The following is a 15,000-nucleotide window of genomic DNA, read 5'->3' on the forward strand; positions in this document are numbered from 1 at the left end:
TTTTAAATACATTCTCTGTGGATGATTGGATTTCTGAGCTAATTGTGACATCATGAATGCCAGAAGCAGAGTGACAATGATTTTACAGTAACCACACGTGAAAGTTCCGTGTTGACTCATACAGCTTTGTGATGTCATGCCAGCCTTGGAAAACATCATGAGGGTGCTCTGAAAACAATGTTCGCCTAAGCCAGCCACATGGTGAGTTTTCAGGAAAATATTTGGCAAAGATATTTGTTGAGAAAAATGCTTTTAAAAATTTCACCGATCAACACTACGTCATATTAGAACAGATGATTTTAAGAAAAAATTAGATGAGATACAGGTATAATTAAGTACAATTTGACCAAGCAATTGATGAACTGATACCTACAAATTGCTTCTTCTTGTCAGTTGAAAGTCGTGTCATTTCCTCTTTATCAGCTTTCATTTCTTCCTCATTGTATTGAAAGTCACGGACAGTAAATCTGCAACATAAAAAATAAAGCAACAACATGAAGCAAACACACATTAAAGTTGAAAGGTGTATTAATAGTAAAAATATAAAATGCTTTATTTTAAAAAAACAGTAAATATTAGTCTTACTTGTTTTCTCTGGCCTTGTGTCGGAAGTCATCGATTGCCTTTCTGAACAGGGTAACACTGAAAAGCCCACTTTCATTATCTTCAAACAGCAAACTTGAAAGTGAAAGGTGAAAACATTAACCAAAAAGAGAAATTAAGTACAGTTAATCCAAGACTAAAATATTGCATGTTAGCGCAACAAGAAGTATAGATTTCAATATGGTGCCACGATAAGAGTCTTTTCCATGCAACAAAACAACTTACTGGTCTGATTTCCTGTAAAAAGCACACTAGTTACTTATAAATTTACATTTAATAAGAACAGACTTAGATATTTATTAAGATAAAATTAATTACCTGTTATAAAATTGCTTGTATCATCAGTTTTTAGGGCATAAAATTTTAGGTTCTCTGACAATTAGTTTAAATATTGTAAATACACTGCATAAAGCAAGTACAACTTTCTGGCTAAAGAGGAAGTATCCACCTTAATGCTATATGTCATCACTGACAATATCTTTTGTTGCAATCTGAGGTATTAAAGTAGAACTTTATATCCTTGTGAACTTTGCTGGAACTTAATTGTGTCTGGCCCCTTGCAAGATTATATAGAGAAAATGTGCACTGAAACAGAATTTATTCCCTTCACTGCTTACAGACCTGGTGTGCTAATAAAAGCAGTGCATTTATAAATAATCGGTATAATTTTTGTGAAAACCCTGATTTTTTAATATGACAGCAAAATTGCTTGGCTGACTATTCATAGCACTATCCAGGCCACAGCCTTATTATCTTAAATGGCAGGTTGTCTTTATCCCATCTGCTATTGTTCTGTAGCTGCTACCCAGAATCCATGTTGTTCTGCATCTTATAAATTGAGTCAAAAAACAAAATCTAAATCAATTAATAAACAGAAGATAAACAGCATAATTAGATACAATCAAATCTAAAATCTGCATTTCTAAACTAAAATAAAAAAATAATACCAGTTCCAAAGCAGATTTGTAGTTTAAAAAGCAAAAATTCACTAACTTGGATATAAACCTCATTTGGTGAAAAATATTATTACTGAAACCTGCTTTAATATATGACACAATTCTTTCAGCTGAGGCAGCACCAAATGTCTTTACATTCCTTCATAAATTGAGAGATACTGGTCAAGGAGTTAGACATCCATCCATCGTCCAACCTGCTAGTTCCTAACTACAGGGTCATGGGGGTCTGCTGGAGCCAATCCCAGCCAACGCTGGGCGCAAGGCAAGAAACAAACCATGGGCAGGGCGCCAACCCACCGCAGGGAGTTAGACTTGGAATAATTATATGTGATGAACTGCATATTGCTCCTAAAATTTAGGTGGAGGCAATAAAATCATATATTAAAACAGCACATTTGTAGAGCTAATTTACAGGCTACCTGTGCTATACTGAAGGCTGGTAGTAACATATTTGTTGCCTTAGTCGAAGCTGTAAATATAGAATTATTGCTATTTTACCCTTTGCAACGGTATTACCTAAAACATTTTGGTTGTAATCTGGTATTTAAAATTGATTATGAATTGACTTATATGTTTACATTCATGTGTGCATTTTATGTGAACTATAGATATATCTATGTTTAAATGAAGCTCAAAAGTCTTGGTAAATGAAAGAAAACTAGCAGTTTACTACAGACACTAAGTTAATATTTCTTGCGCAGGCGTGAACCTTGCAGCAGCTTGTTACATCAGCTCTGTGTCTTGTCTATGTGTTTTAGTTTTTTTTTTTTTTTAAGACTGTTTTTTTTTCCCTAACGATAGCGTAAAGTGTAATTAAGTATTCGTAAGTGGAACCTTCTTTGACCATGAAGTTTAAGATTTTTAATCACTTTTTTTTTACTTTCTGTTTGATTTCCTGAGTGCCACTAATGTTAACGTGGCGAGCAACATGGGACGGCTTCTGGTTTACTCACGGAACCAGTTACTCGCTCTGAAGCCAGATTCAGAACAAAACAAAATCGTTTTGGATTTACCTCCAGATTTAAGGAGAAAGACGAAGAGGGGGTGCTGGGCAGGAGTGAAACGTCGGGGGAAACAAGCAGGTGGGATTGTGCAACAGGCGGGTTAGAGTGAAACGAGAAGATACAAGCCGTATCTCCCCTCTGTGATCATGTGCAATGTTAGATTGCTTGATTATAAGATAGACGAGCTCATGGCATTTGTTAAGTATAACAAGGAATTTCGCGAGTGCAGTTTAACGTTCTTTACTGAGACGTGGCTGCACAAGCTTATTCCTCTTTCTTTCCTCTCTTTCAGGCCACACCTCTTCTGACACTGAAATAAAGACAGGCAGCTGACCAGGAGAAATAACCATCAGTGAGAAATTAAAGTCGATCGCTCAGCGGGTGGTGGAAACTTAAAGCCAACAGTCACTTAGTGATTCAGCTGAACGCAGGAAGTGCCGTAGCACTGAAGTTACTACAAAAACAGAGAAGATGATAAACGTAAGTTTCATCTGCTGTCTGCCTGTTGAAAGTACGTTTATATTTTGCGTGTCCTGCAGCATGTACAGTTCAGGTTTTCCGGCCAACAGTGTAGACAGCTTCACCTGCCAAAAGTGTTTAGTTAATTTAGAGTTGGTCAGGAAAATACGAGAATTGGAGGACCACATTAGGAACCTGATAGCAATTAGGCAAACTGAAAATTGGATCGACTTGGTTTGTTTAGACAATTCAGCTACTTCTGATTCGGCTTCAGTCTCTCCAGGTCCCACTGCAGTCAGTAGCACCAACTCAGCTACAGGGCGAGTGGGTAACAGTAAGATGGGGGTCTAAGAAGCCAAAATGTAGTCCCTCGGCACCCAGGTCACCAATTCGGACCCAGAACAGATTCTCAGCACTCTGCAGCGCACCTGTGGAAACTGAGAATAAGAATGTGCACATACAGTTAGGTCCATAAATATTTGGACAGAGACAACTTTTTTCTAATTTTGGTTCTGTACATTACGACAATGAATTTTAAATGAAAACTCAGATGCAGTTGAAGTGCAGACTTTCAGCTTTAATTCAGTGGGGTGAACAAAACAATTGTATGAAAATGAGAGGCAACTAAAGCATTTTTTAACATAATCCCTTCATTTCAGGGGCTCAAAAGTAATTGGACAATTGACTCAAATGCTATTTCATGGGCAGGTGTGGGCAAGTCTGTCGTTATATCATTATCAATTAAGCAGATAAAAGGCCTGGGGCCTCATGTATAACGCCGTGCGTAGAACTCGCACTATAACATGGCGTAAGCACAAAAGCCGAAATGTGTTTACGCACAGAGAAATCCAGATGCAGGAATCTGTGCATACTCCAACTTCCACATTCTTCCGCTACATAAATCCTGATCAGCGTGAAAAGTAACGCTCGTGCATGCGCTTTATGTAACGCCCCAACTCCTCCCAGAATTACGCCTCTTTGAATATGCAAATAAATATAAATCGCCCTTAAGCTCAGCCTTCTGTGAAAAGACAATGGGAAAAGCACGGGGGAAAATATAAGAATTTCAGCGAATACCAAGTGGAGACAAAGCAAAAACATACTATTTGTTCAAATAAACCGTGGTATAATCAACAAAAGGAAGTTGATCGAGTGACATAGTGTGTTGGAGAAACTTGAAAGCTCACGTTCACAAAATCGTACAGTGCCGGAAATAAAAAGAAGTCACATATCAAAGTCAGCCGTGAAAAGGCGAGTTGTAGCCCACTGACTGAGGGTCATATGAAAACTTATTAGGGTACAGAGTAAAAAAGGCACACAGTGGGGAAAAAGCACGAAATGTCAACTTCAATCTCGACATTTCCACTTTAATCACGTAGTTTATTTTGTCATTAAAGTAGAACATCATAAACTTCATCTTAAAATCATTTAATTAACCAGTTTCTCAAATTAAAGTAGCACGTTAAATGCTTTGTTTTGTATTTGATCTTCTATGTGCTCTGTGTGTGTGAATCACTACTTGCTTCTTAAACCGGCTCTCTTCCTCCAACTGGACACAGAATCCATTACATTTGTGATATTACAGCTCTCTGAATAACTAAAATACTGAGATGTATACATATCATTTTTATGATGATAGGAGTTAAAGCACGTTATTAAACATGTGTTTCACTTCGATGAAATAATTTATTGCAGCAGTACTCAGGGGGGCTCTAGGCTTGTGGTGGCACTGGGCAGAGGAAGAATCGGTGGCTCCTTCACCCGCCAATGTCAGTAAGGTAGCTTATGCACGGTGCATGGCCACATCCATTGCAGACACTGCATAGCGGCCTCGTGCTCATGACACAAGCATTTAACTTTTGCCGAAATTTGTCGCTGCGTTTTTTGCTGTGTTGTTATTTTCTCTTTCTGTTTTATATTCAATATATATTGGCGTAGCCGCCACTGCAGTACTTGCTTTTCTTTCCCCAAGTAACCGATCGCCACACAATCAGCTCTGTAATAGAAATTAAGCCATCTGTAAGCTTAGCGCCGATTCTTCAAAACGTTTAAGGAACATTGAAATATCTTCATAGTGCATGTTTAATTATTCTATCCTTCACGACACTCCCAGTGAAGAATATAGATTATTTAAATGAAGTTAAAGTTTTATCTGTATAATTTAATAAACATATTTTGCTGCATTTCACCTTAAAAATGATATCGTCATCATATGTAAATACACGCTTTATAAAGTGGCTCAGGTTGTGCAATATTATAGCTATAGTGCAAGTTTACAGTGGGGTGATTGTACTTATAAGTACAAACAGTTCTACAAGGTGTAATTGATTGAGTGCATTTAAAGTTCTTGGGATGAAACTGTTTCTGAACCGCGAGGTCCGTACAGGAAAGGCTTCAAAACGTTTTGCTGTGGCTGAGACAGCGTGTCCTTGAAGCTGTATACCAATAATTCTCTTTCCGATCAGATGCTGCTGTGATTCACACTCAGATACAGTGATATAAATACTCCCGAGTGGTGCAGTGAGAGTAATATGGAAAAAGATGATCCGCTGTGGCAACTCCTAACGGGAGGAGCTGAAAGAAGAAGAAGGAGAAGTGAGAGTAACAACGCTAAAGCAGTTATGGTATTTGGAATACTATGGCTGTTCCCTGGACCATTATATTGTTACAAGTTAATTACAATCAGATGCGTTACAATAATAAACAATATGCGGTTAGTTTCAGTGTATTTATAAAGCCGCGTTAGGAAAATAAGGTGTAACCACACAGGAACAGTAGCACTGCTTTGACGCTGGGTGCCGCCAGTCTGCAAAACCGAGCGGAGAACTTGCATACAAACAAGGTATGAGGTACCGTGGAAAAGTGCGTGGCTTTACGCCAAGTGTAGGTTTTATACATCGTGATTTGAACGTGGAAAAGTTCTTATGCAACCTTTCTGTGCGTACGCACCGTTTATACATGAGGCCCCTGGAGTTGATTTGAGGTGTGGTAAATGTGGAAGATTTTGCTGTGAACAGACAACATGCGGTCAAAGGAGCTCTCCATGCAAGTGAAAGAAGCCATCCTTAAAAGCTGCGAAAACAGAAAAAACTCATCCGAGAAATTGCTACAATATTACGAGTGGCAAAATCTACAGTTTGGTACATCCTGAGAAAGAAAGCAAGCACTGGTGAACTTAGCAACGCAAAAAGACCTGGACGTCCACAGAAGACAACAGTGGTGGATGATCCCAGAATCATTTCCATGGTGAAGAGAAACCCCTTCACAACAGCCAACCAATTGAACAACACTCTCCAGGGGTAGGCATATCGATATCCAAGTATACCATAAAGAGAAGACTGCATGAAAGTAAATACAGAGGGTGCACTGCAAGGTGCAAGCCACTCATAAGCGTCAAGAATAGAAAGGCTAGATTGGACTTTGCTGAAGAACATCTAAAAAAGCCAGCACAGTTCTGGAAAAACATTCTTTGGACAGATGAAACCAAGATCAACCTCTACCAGAATGATGGCAAGAAAAAAGTATGGAGAAGGTGCCACGACCCACCTGCCAAGTTGTTTCGCCTGCCTAAGATAATGTTATCCCTGATGGAGGATCACAGGAATTGTGGGAAAGAGGAGTCCTTTCATTAAATTGGCTTGCCCAGTGCTGTTTCAGCTGTGGAATGGCCAAATGGGGGAGACAGCTTGATGGATGAGGTCTCCAGGACTCTAAACAAATCCAAATCATATAATGTGATATCATCTACTGTTAAATTCCGCTCCATACTTCTAAAATTTTTATTTTTATACTGTATTAAGGATTTGTTCTGTGTATTGTATTGATCCCCTTCCTTTTGACACCCACCCTACCTGGAAAGGGGTCTCTCTTTGAACTGCCTTTCCCAAGGTTTCTTCCATTTTTCCCTACAAGGGTTTTTTTTTGGGGGGAGTGTTTCCTTATCTTCTTAGAGAGTCAAGGCTGGGGGGCTGTTAAAGCCCATTGCAGCACTCCTTGTGTGATTTTGGGCTATACAAAAAATAAATTGTATTGTATTCCTGACTGTGCCATGGACGTTGCCGGCTTTCAGTGTGTACGAGCGGATGGAACACCGGCTGAAAGTGTAAAGTGCAGAAGTGGCGGGCTTGCTGTACTAGAAAATGAATGATTGTGCCACCCAGGTCACATTGTGTTTAAAGAACATATCTGCAGCCCGGACATCGAGTTGCTAACAGTAGGACTACGCCCATACTACATGCCCAGGGAGTTCTCAAATGCGATCGCCATTGTTGTTTACATTCCTCCTTCGGCAAATGCAGCTACGGCGTGTGATGTCATCCACTCGGTTACCGCGGGACTCCAGACGAAACACCCAGATGCTTTCATTCTCATCTCTGGAGACTTCAATCACGTTTCCCTTAACAACACACTTAGCAATTTCAGCCAGTTTGTTAATTGTCCTACCAGGGAGGATAAAACACTGGATCTATTGTATGCTAATGTTAAAGAGGCATACAATTGTTCAGCTATCCCACCTCTTGGGAGATCAGACCACAACCTTGTGTACCTTCTTCCTCTTTATGTGCCACTTGTGAGGAGGCAGTCAGCCACTGTCAGGACTATGAGGGTGTCGTCAGAGGAAGCCAGTAAAGCTTTACAGGACTGCTTTTAGGCAACAGATTGGGACGCTCTCTGTGAGCCTCATTTAGAGGACATTGATGGTCTCACTGACTGCATCACAGAATATGTTAACTTCTGTGTAGAAAACACTGTACCTTTAAAATCTGTATGCTGCATCCCTAACAACAAACCATGGGTTACCAAGGACATTAAAGCTCTTCTGAATGTAAAGAAGAGAGCATTTAGGTCAGGTGACAAAGAAGCAGTGAATATGGTACAGAAACAGTTGAAGAGGGGAGGGACAGCTATAGGATAAAGCTGGAACAAAAGCTGCAGCAGAAGAACACCGGAGAGGTCTAGAAGGGCCTGAAGGCAATTACTGGTTTTATTTCAGGCTGCCAGTGGACTGAGGTTGACAGAAAAAAGGCAAATTAATTTAACCAGTTTTTTAAAAGGTTTGACAGCATGCCTCAGTGCAACCTGCACTGCAGCTCCACCTATGAGGATGACAATGTATCTCTGGACACCACCATCAATACCTCACCTGCTAACTTTTCCCTCTCCCACCACTCATTACAGAAGAAAGCGCGTGGTGAATCATTATCTCTTACCCCCTCCTTACCAGCTGAACCCTACTCCGCTACTTGTTCAATCCACAACACTAACACAACCAGACCATCCACCACCTTTACAGAAGACCAAGTTGTGAGAGAATTACACAGACTTCATTCTGACAAGGCGGCAGGCCCTGATGGCATCAGCCCAAGGTTGCTTAAAGTCTGCGCCTCACAACTCAGTGGTGTACTACTTAGGATTTTCAACTTAAGCCAGAGTGTTAAAAAGTTCCATCGATATGGAAAACATCTTGTCTGGTTCCTGTTCCTATTCCAAAGAAGGCATATCCTAGTGCCCTTTCTGACTACAGGCCAGTGGCGCTCACTGCACAAATTGTGAAAGTTTTTGAGGCCAGCCCTGGAAATACTTCACCCCCAGGTTAAGTCAGTACTGGACCCTCTCCAGCTTGCCTACCAGGCAAGGATTGGAGTCGAAGATGCAATCACCTACGTGCTGCACCGTGCCAATAGAAACCTAGACAAGCCAGAAGGAACTATCAGGATTATGTTCTTCGATTTCTCATGTGCCTTTAACACCATCCAGCCAGCTAGACTGGGGATTAAGCCGTCATTACTCAGAAATACAGGTGGATGCTACCTTAGTTTCATGGATCATGGACTACCTGACAAGAAGGCCACAGTTTGTGCGGCTACAGGGCTCTTTGTCTGATACCATGCTGTGTGGCACAGGTGCTACACAAGGGACAGTTCTGTCACCATTCCTCTTATCCCTGTACACTACAGATTTTAGTTACAATACAGAGGGCTGCCATCTGCAGATATTCTCTGATGACTCTGCAATAGTTGGTAGTATCAGACATGGAGAAGAGACGGAATACCTGAAGGTAGTGGACAATTTTGTTGACTGGTGTGAGCAGAATCAATTGCAGATAACACCAGTAAAACTAAAGAACTAGTAGTTGATTTAAGAAGATTGTGATCTCCAGCCACTCCCCTGTCTATTAAAGGTATGGAGGTGGAGATAGTTGGAGTACAAGTATCTAAGGGTGCATATGAGCAATAAGCTAGACTGGTTCAGGAAATAGCTGGCCATATACAAGAAGCGTCAAAGTAGGCTGTATTTCCTACGCAAGTTCAGGTCTTTTAGTGTCAGCAACACTATGTTGTGGATGTTCTAGAACAGTGTGGTTGCCAGTGCCTTTTTCTTCGCTGTGGCATGCTGGGGGAGCAGCATGAAAGTGGCAGACATCAGGAGACTAAACAAACTAATTCAGATGGCTTCCTCTGTGGTAGGAGAGAAACTGAACAGCTTGGAAAATGTGGAAGATCAGAGAATGCTGTCAAGGCTTTGGTCTATTATTGAAAATGCTAATCACCAACTTCATAGTGTTGTGGTTGGACAGAGGAGTGTTTTCAGCAGTAGACTGACTAGCATCAAGTGCTCCACTGAACATCACAGAAAATCCTTCTTCCCCACAGCCATCAGACTCTAAAACTCCTTTTCTGGTCACTCACCCATACTTCAAGCTATTACCCTTTTTCTATATTGGATATCCAGATACATTTTTCAAGTAAAGTACCTGAAATGTGCAACATACCATCTGTTCTTGTGCAATAAATTGTCTTCTCTTCACATGAGAATAACCTAATATGTTCTCAGAATGTGCAATATTAACATATGGTGCAACACTCTGCACTCTAGTTTGATACTTACATTATACTTTATTTATATATACATAATTACGTTATACTTGCTCTTAGCATAACATGTCCCTTGTCTGTTCTTAAGTTGTAACATAAGTAATATCCTTTGGGATTCATAAAGTTTTTTCTGATTCTGCTAAATTTGATTTACTATTTCAGAAGTGTATTTTATTTTACGACTCTATAAACACACAATATATAAATATAACAATAATGAATAGGCTAATTATTTGCTGCTAGTATCATTTTAAAAACAGAATTCCAGCTTAAAAAGTAAACAACAACAATACGTACAGTTAATTATTACAACAATAAAAACACAAATCACTGAAAATCAAAATAGCTTTTTTATTGATTTCACATTAAAGAATTTGGAAACAATTTCTTTTACATCTATCATTTGGGCCTATTCACTATCCACTGATTAGGCTGCTCAAAATTATGAGTCTTAAGAACATTACAATTATACTGTATAATTAATATTAATACTAATACAAAAGTATTATTGTAATAAAGACACAACATAGCATTAATCATGCAATTTAAAAAAATTTAAAGGTTGTGAATTGTATGCTAACTAGCTTAGTGATTAGGCAGAAATCTAGCTTATCAGTATTTTTGTTCCTTAAATATTCTAAGGATTTGTAACAGACACATAAATAATAGTTCTAAAAAACACTTGTAGGTAGGCATGTAGGTTTGGATTTTTTTTTTCTCCCTAAATAATAAAAACCATCATTTAAAAACTGCATTTTGTGTTTACTTGTGTTATATTTGACTAATGGTTAAAGGTGTTTGATGATCAGAAACATTTTGTGTGACAAACATGCAAAAGAATAAGAAATCAGGAAGGGGGCAAATAGTTTTTCACACCACTGTACATATATATATACACATACATACATATATATATATACACATACAAACCGGATTCCAAAAAATTTGGGACACTAAACAAATTGTGAATAAAAACTGAATGCAATGATGTGGAGATGGCAAATGTCAATATTTTATTTGTAATAGAACGTAGATGACAGATCAAACGTTTAATCCGAGTAAATGTATCATTTTAAAGGAAAAATATGTTGATTCAAAATTTCACGGTGTCAACAAATCCCAAAAATGTTGGGACAAGTAGCAATAAGAGGCTGGAAAAAGTAAATTTGAGCATAACGAAGAGCTGGAAGAGCAATAAACACTAATTAGGTCAATTGGCAACATGATTGGGTATAAAAAGAGCTTCTCAGAGTGGCAGTGTCTCTCAGAAGCCAAGATGGGTAGAGGATCACCAATTTCCACAATGTTGCGCAGAAAGATAGTGGAGCAATATCAGAAAGGTGTTACCCAGCGAAAATTGCAAAGACTTTGCATCTATCATCATCAACTGTGCATAACATCATCCGAAGATTCAGAGAATCTGGAACAATCTCTGTGCGTAAGGGTCAAGGCTGTAAAAACCATACTGGATGCCCGTGATCTCCGGGCCCTTAAATGACACTGCACCACAAACAGGAATGCTACTGTAAAGTGAACACAATCCACCGTGCCATCCGCTGTTGCCAGCTGAAACTCTACAGTGCAAAGAAGAAGCCATTTCTAAGCAAGATCCACAAGCTCAGGCGTTGTCACTGGGCCAGGGATCATTTAAAATGGAGTGTGGCAAAATGGAAGACTGTTCTGTGGTCACACGAGTCACGATTCAAAGTTCTTTTTGGAAATCTGGGACGCCATGCCATCCGGACCAAAGAGGACAAGGACAACCCAAATTGTTATCAACGCTCAGTTCAGAAGCCTGCATCTCTGATGGTATGGGGTTGCATGAGTGTGTGTGGTATGGGCAGTTTGCATGTCTGGAAAGGCACCATCAATGTAGAAAAATATATTCAGGTTCTAGAACAATATATGCTCCCATCCAGACGTCATCTCTTTCAGGGAAGACCCTGCATTTTTCAACAAGATAATGCCAGACCACATTCTGCATCAATCACAACATAATGGCTGCGTAGGAGAAGGATCTGGGTACTGAAATGGCCAGTCTGCAATCCAGATTTTTCACCTATAGAGAACATTTGGGCATTATAAAAAGGAAGGTGCGACAAAGAAGGCCCAAGACGATTGAACAGTTAGAGGCCTGTATTAGACAAGAATGAGAGAGCATTCCTATTTCTAAACTTGAGAAACTGGTCTCCTCTGTCCCCAGACATCTGTTGAGTGTTGTAAGAAGAAGGGGAGATGCCACACAGTGGTGAAAATGGCCTTGTCCCAACTTTTTTGGGATTTGTTGACACCATGAAATTCTGAATCAACAGATTTTTCCCTTAAAATGATACATTTTCTCAGTGTAACTTTTGTTCCTTGATTTATGTTCTATTCTGAAAAAAATATTAGAAGTTGGCACCTCCACATCATTGCATTCAGTTTTTATTCACGATTTGTATAGTGTCCCAACTTTTTTGGAATCCGGTTTGTATATACACATACACACACACATATATATATATTTTATATATATATATATATATATATATATATATACACATACACTCCTCCTTGAACCGTCACCTTATCGTGGTGGAGGGGTTTGCGTGTCCCAATGATCCTAGGAGCTATGTTGTCCGGGGCTTTATGCCTGGTAGAACCACCAAGGCAAACTGGTCCTAGGTGAGGGATGAGACAAAAGCGGTTCAACAAACCTCCAATGAAGAAAAAAACTTGGACGACGTTTTCCCTTGCCGGACGCGGGTCACCCCCTCTGGAGCCAGGCCTGGAGGTGGGGCTCGATGGCGCCTGGTGGCGGGCCTGCACCCATGGGGCTGGCGGGCACAGCCGAAGAGGTAACGTGGGTCCTCCTCCCCATGGGCTCACCACCTATGGGAGGGGCCAAGGAGGTTGGGTGCAGTGTGAGTTGGGTGGTGGCGGCGAGGGACCTTGGCGGTCTGATCCTCGGCTACAGAAACTGGCTCTTGGGGCGTGGAATGTCACCTCTCTGAAGGGAAGGAGCCTGAGCTAGTCTTGCGAGGTCGAGAGGTTCGGCTAGATATAGTGGACTCACCTCGGCGCACAGCTTGGACTCTGGAACCAATCTCCTTGAGAGGGGCTGGACTCTCTACCACTCTGGAGTTGCCCGGTGAGGCGCCGAGCAGGTGTGGGCATACTTATTGCCCCGACTTGGAGCCTGTGCATTGGGGTTTACCCGGTGGGCGAGAGGGTGGCCTCCCTCCGCCGGGTGGGGAAGGGTCCTGACTGTTGTTTGTGCATATCGCCGAACAGCAGTTTGGAGTATCCACCCTTTTGGAGTCTCTGGAGGGTTGCTAGAGGGCATACCTTCTGGGGATTCCCTCGTTTTGCTGGGAGACTTCAATGCTCCGTGGGCAATGACAGTGAGACCTGGAAGGCGTGATTGGGAGGAATGGCCCCGATCTGAACCCGGCGGTGTTTTGTTATTGGACTTCTGTGCTCGTCATGGATTGTCCATACGAACACCATGTTCAAGCATAAGGGTGTTCATATGTGCACTTGGCACCAGGACACCCTAGGCCTCAGGTCGATGATCGACTTTGTGGTGGTCGTGGACTTGCGGCCATATGTCTTGGACACTTTCGGGTGAAGAGAGGGGCGAGCTGTCAACTGATCACCACCTGGTGGTGAGTTGGCCGATGGTGGGGAAGATGCGGTCAGACCTGGTAGGCCCAAGCGTGTTGTGAGGGTCTGCTGGGAGCGGCTGGCAGAGTCCCCTGTCAGAAGTAGCTTCAACTCCCACCTCCGGCAGAACTTCAACCCGCCCCGAGGGAGGTGGGGACATTGAGTCGAATGGGCCATGTTCCGTGCCTCTATTGTTGAGGCGGCTGACGGAGCTGTGGCCGCAAGGTGGTGGTGCCTGTCGTGGCGGCAATCCCGAACCCGTTGGTGGACACCGCGGTGAGGGATGCCGTCAAGCTGAAGAAGAGTCCTATAGGACTTTTTGTCCTGTGGGTCTCTGGAGGCAGCTGATAGGTACCGGCAGGCCAAGCGGAACGCGGTTGTTGCTGAGGCAAAAACTCGGGCATGGGAGGAGTTTGGAGGCCATGGAGAGCGACTTTGGACGGCCGAGGAGATTCTGGTCCACCGTCCGGCGTCTCAGGAGGGGAAGCAGTGCAGTGTCAACACCGTATATGGTGGGGATGGTGCGCTGCTGACCTCACTTCGGGCGTTATGGGTGGTGGGAGGAGTACTTGAAGACCTCCTCAATCCCACTAACATGCCTTCCAATGAGGAAGCAGAGCCTGGGGACTCTGAGGTGGGCTCTCCCATCTCTGGGACTGAAGTCACCGAGGTGGTCAAAAAACTCCTTGGTGGCAGGGCCCGGGGTGGATGAGATCGCCCGGAGTTCCTTAAGGCTCTGGATGTTGTAGGACTGTCTTGGTTGACACGTCTCTGCAACATCGCATGGACATCGGGACAGTGCCTCTGGATTGGCAGACCGGGGTGGTGGTCCCCTCTTTAAAAGGGGACGGAGGGTGTGTTCCAACTATAGAGGGATCACACTCCTCAGCCTCCCTGGAAAAGTCTATTCGGGGTTCTGGAGAGGAGGGTCCGTCGGATAGTGAACCTCGGATTCAGGAGGAACAGTGTGGTTTTAGTCCTGGTCGCGGAACAGTGGACCAGCTCTTCACCCTTAGCAGAGTCCTGGAGGGTGCATGGGAGTTTGCCCGACCGGTCTACATGTGTTTTGTGGACTTGGAAAGGCATTCGACCGTGTCCCTCGGGAATCCTGTGGGGGTGCTCGGGAGTATGGGGTACGGACCCCTGATAAGAGCTGTCGGTCTCTGTACAACCGGTGTCAGAGCTTGGTCCGCATTGCGGCAGTAAGTCGAGCCCGTTTCCAGTGAGAGTTGGACTCCGCCAGGGCTGCCCTTTGTCACCGATTCTGTTCATAACTTTTATGGACAGAATTTCTAAGCGCAACCAGGGTGTTGAAGGGGTCGGTTTGGTGGACTCAGGATTGGGTCACTGCTTTTGCAGATGATGTTGTCCTGTTTGCTTCATCAGGCCGTGATCTTCAGCTCTCTCTGGATCAGTTAGCAGCTGAGTGTGAAGCGGCTGGGATGAGAATCAGCACCT

The 15,000-nt window shown here is 42.4% G+C and overlaps 1 protein-coding gene across 3 annotated transcripts in view; it reads right to left on the reverse strand.

Moving 5' to 3' along the window:
* LOC120515778 (V-type proton ATPase subunit C 1-A) overlaps positions 1–15,000 on the reverse strand; it is a 349,765-nt gene that overhangs the window by 76,433 nt on the left and 258,332 nt on the right. For all 3 annotated transcript variants that reach the window (XM_039737077.1, XM_039737076.1, XM_039737078.1), the window contains exons 9-10: positions 586–678; positions 374–467 (exon numbers count right to left, since the gene is read on the reverse strand). In XM_039737077.1, coding sequence (XP_039593011.1) covers positions 374–467; positions 586–678 — 187 coding nt within the window. The remainder of the gene's footprint in view (positions 1–373; positions 468–585; positions 679–15,000) is intronic.

This window comes from Polypterus senegalus, chromosome 15 (assembly GCF_016835505.1).
Source record: "Polypterus senegalus isolate Bchr_013 chromosome 15, ASM1683550v1, whole genome shotgun sequence".
Classification (NCBI taxonomy): Eukaryota; Metazoa; Chordata; class Cladistia; order Polypteriformes; family Polypteridae; genus Polypterus; species Polypterus senegalus.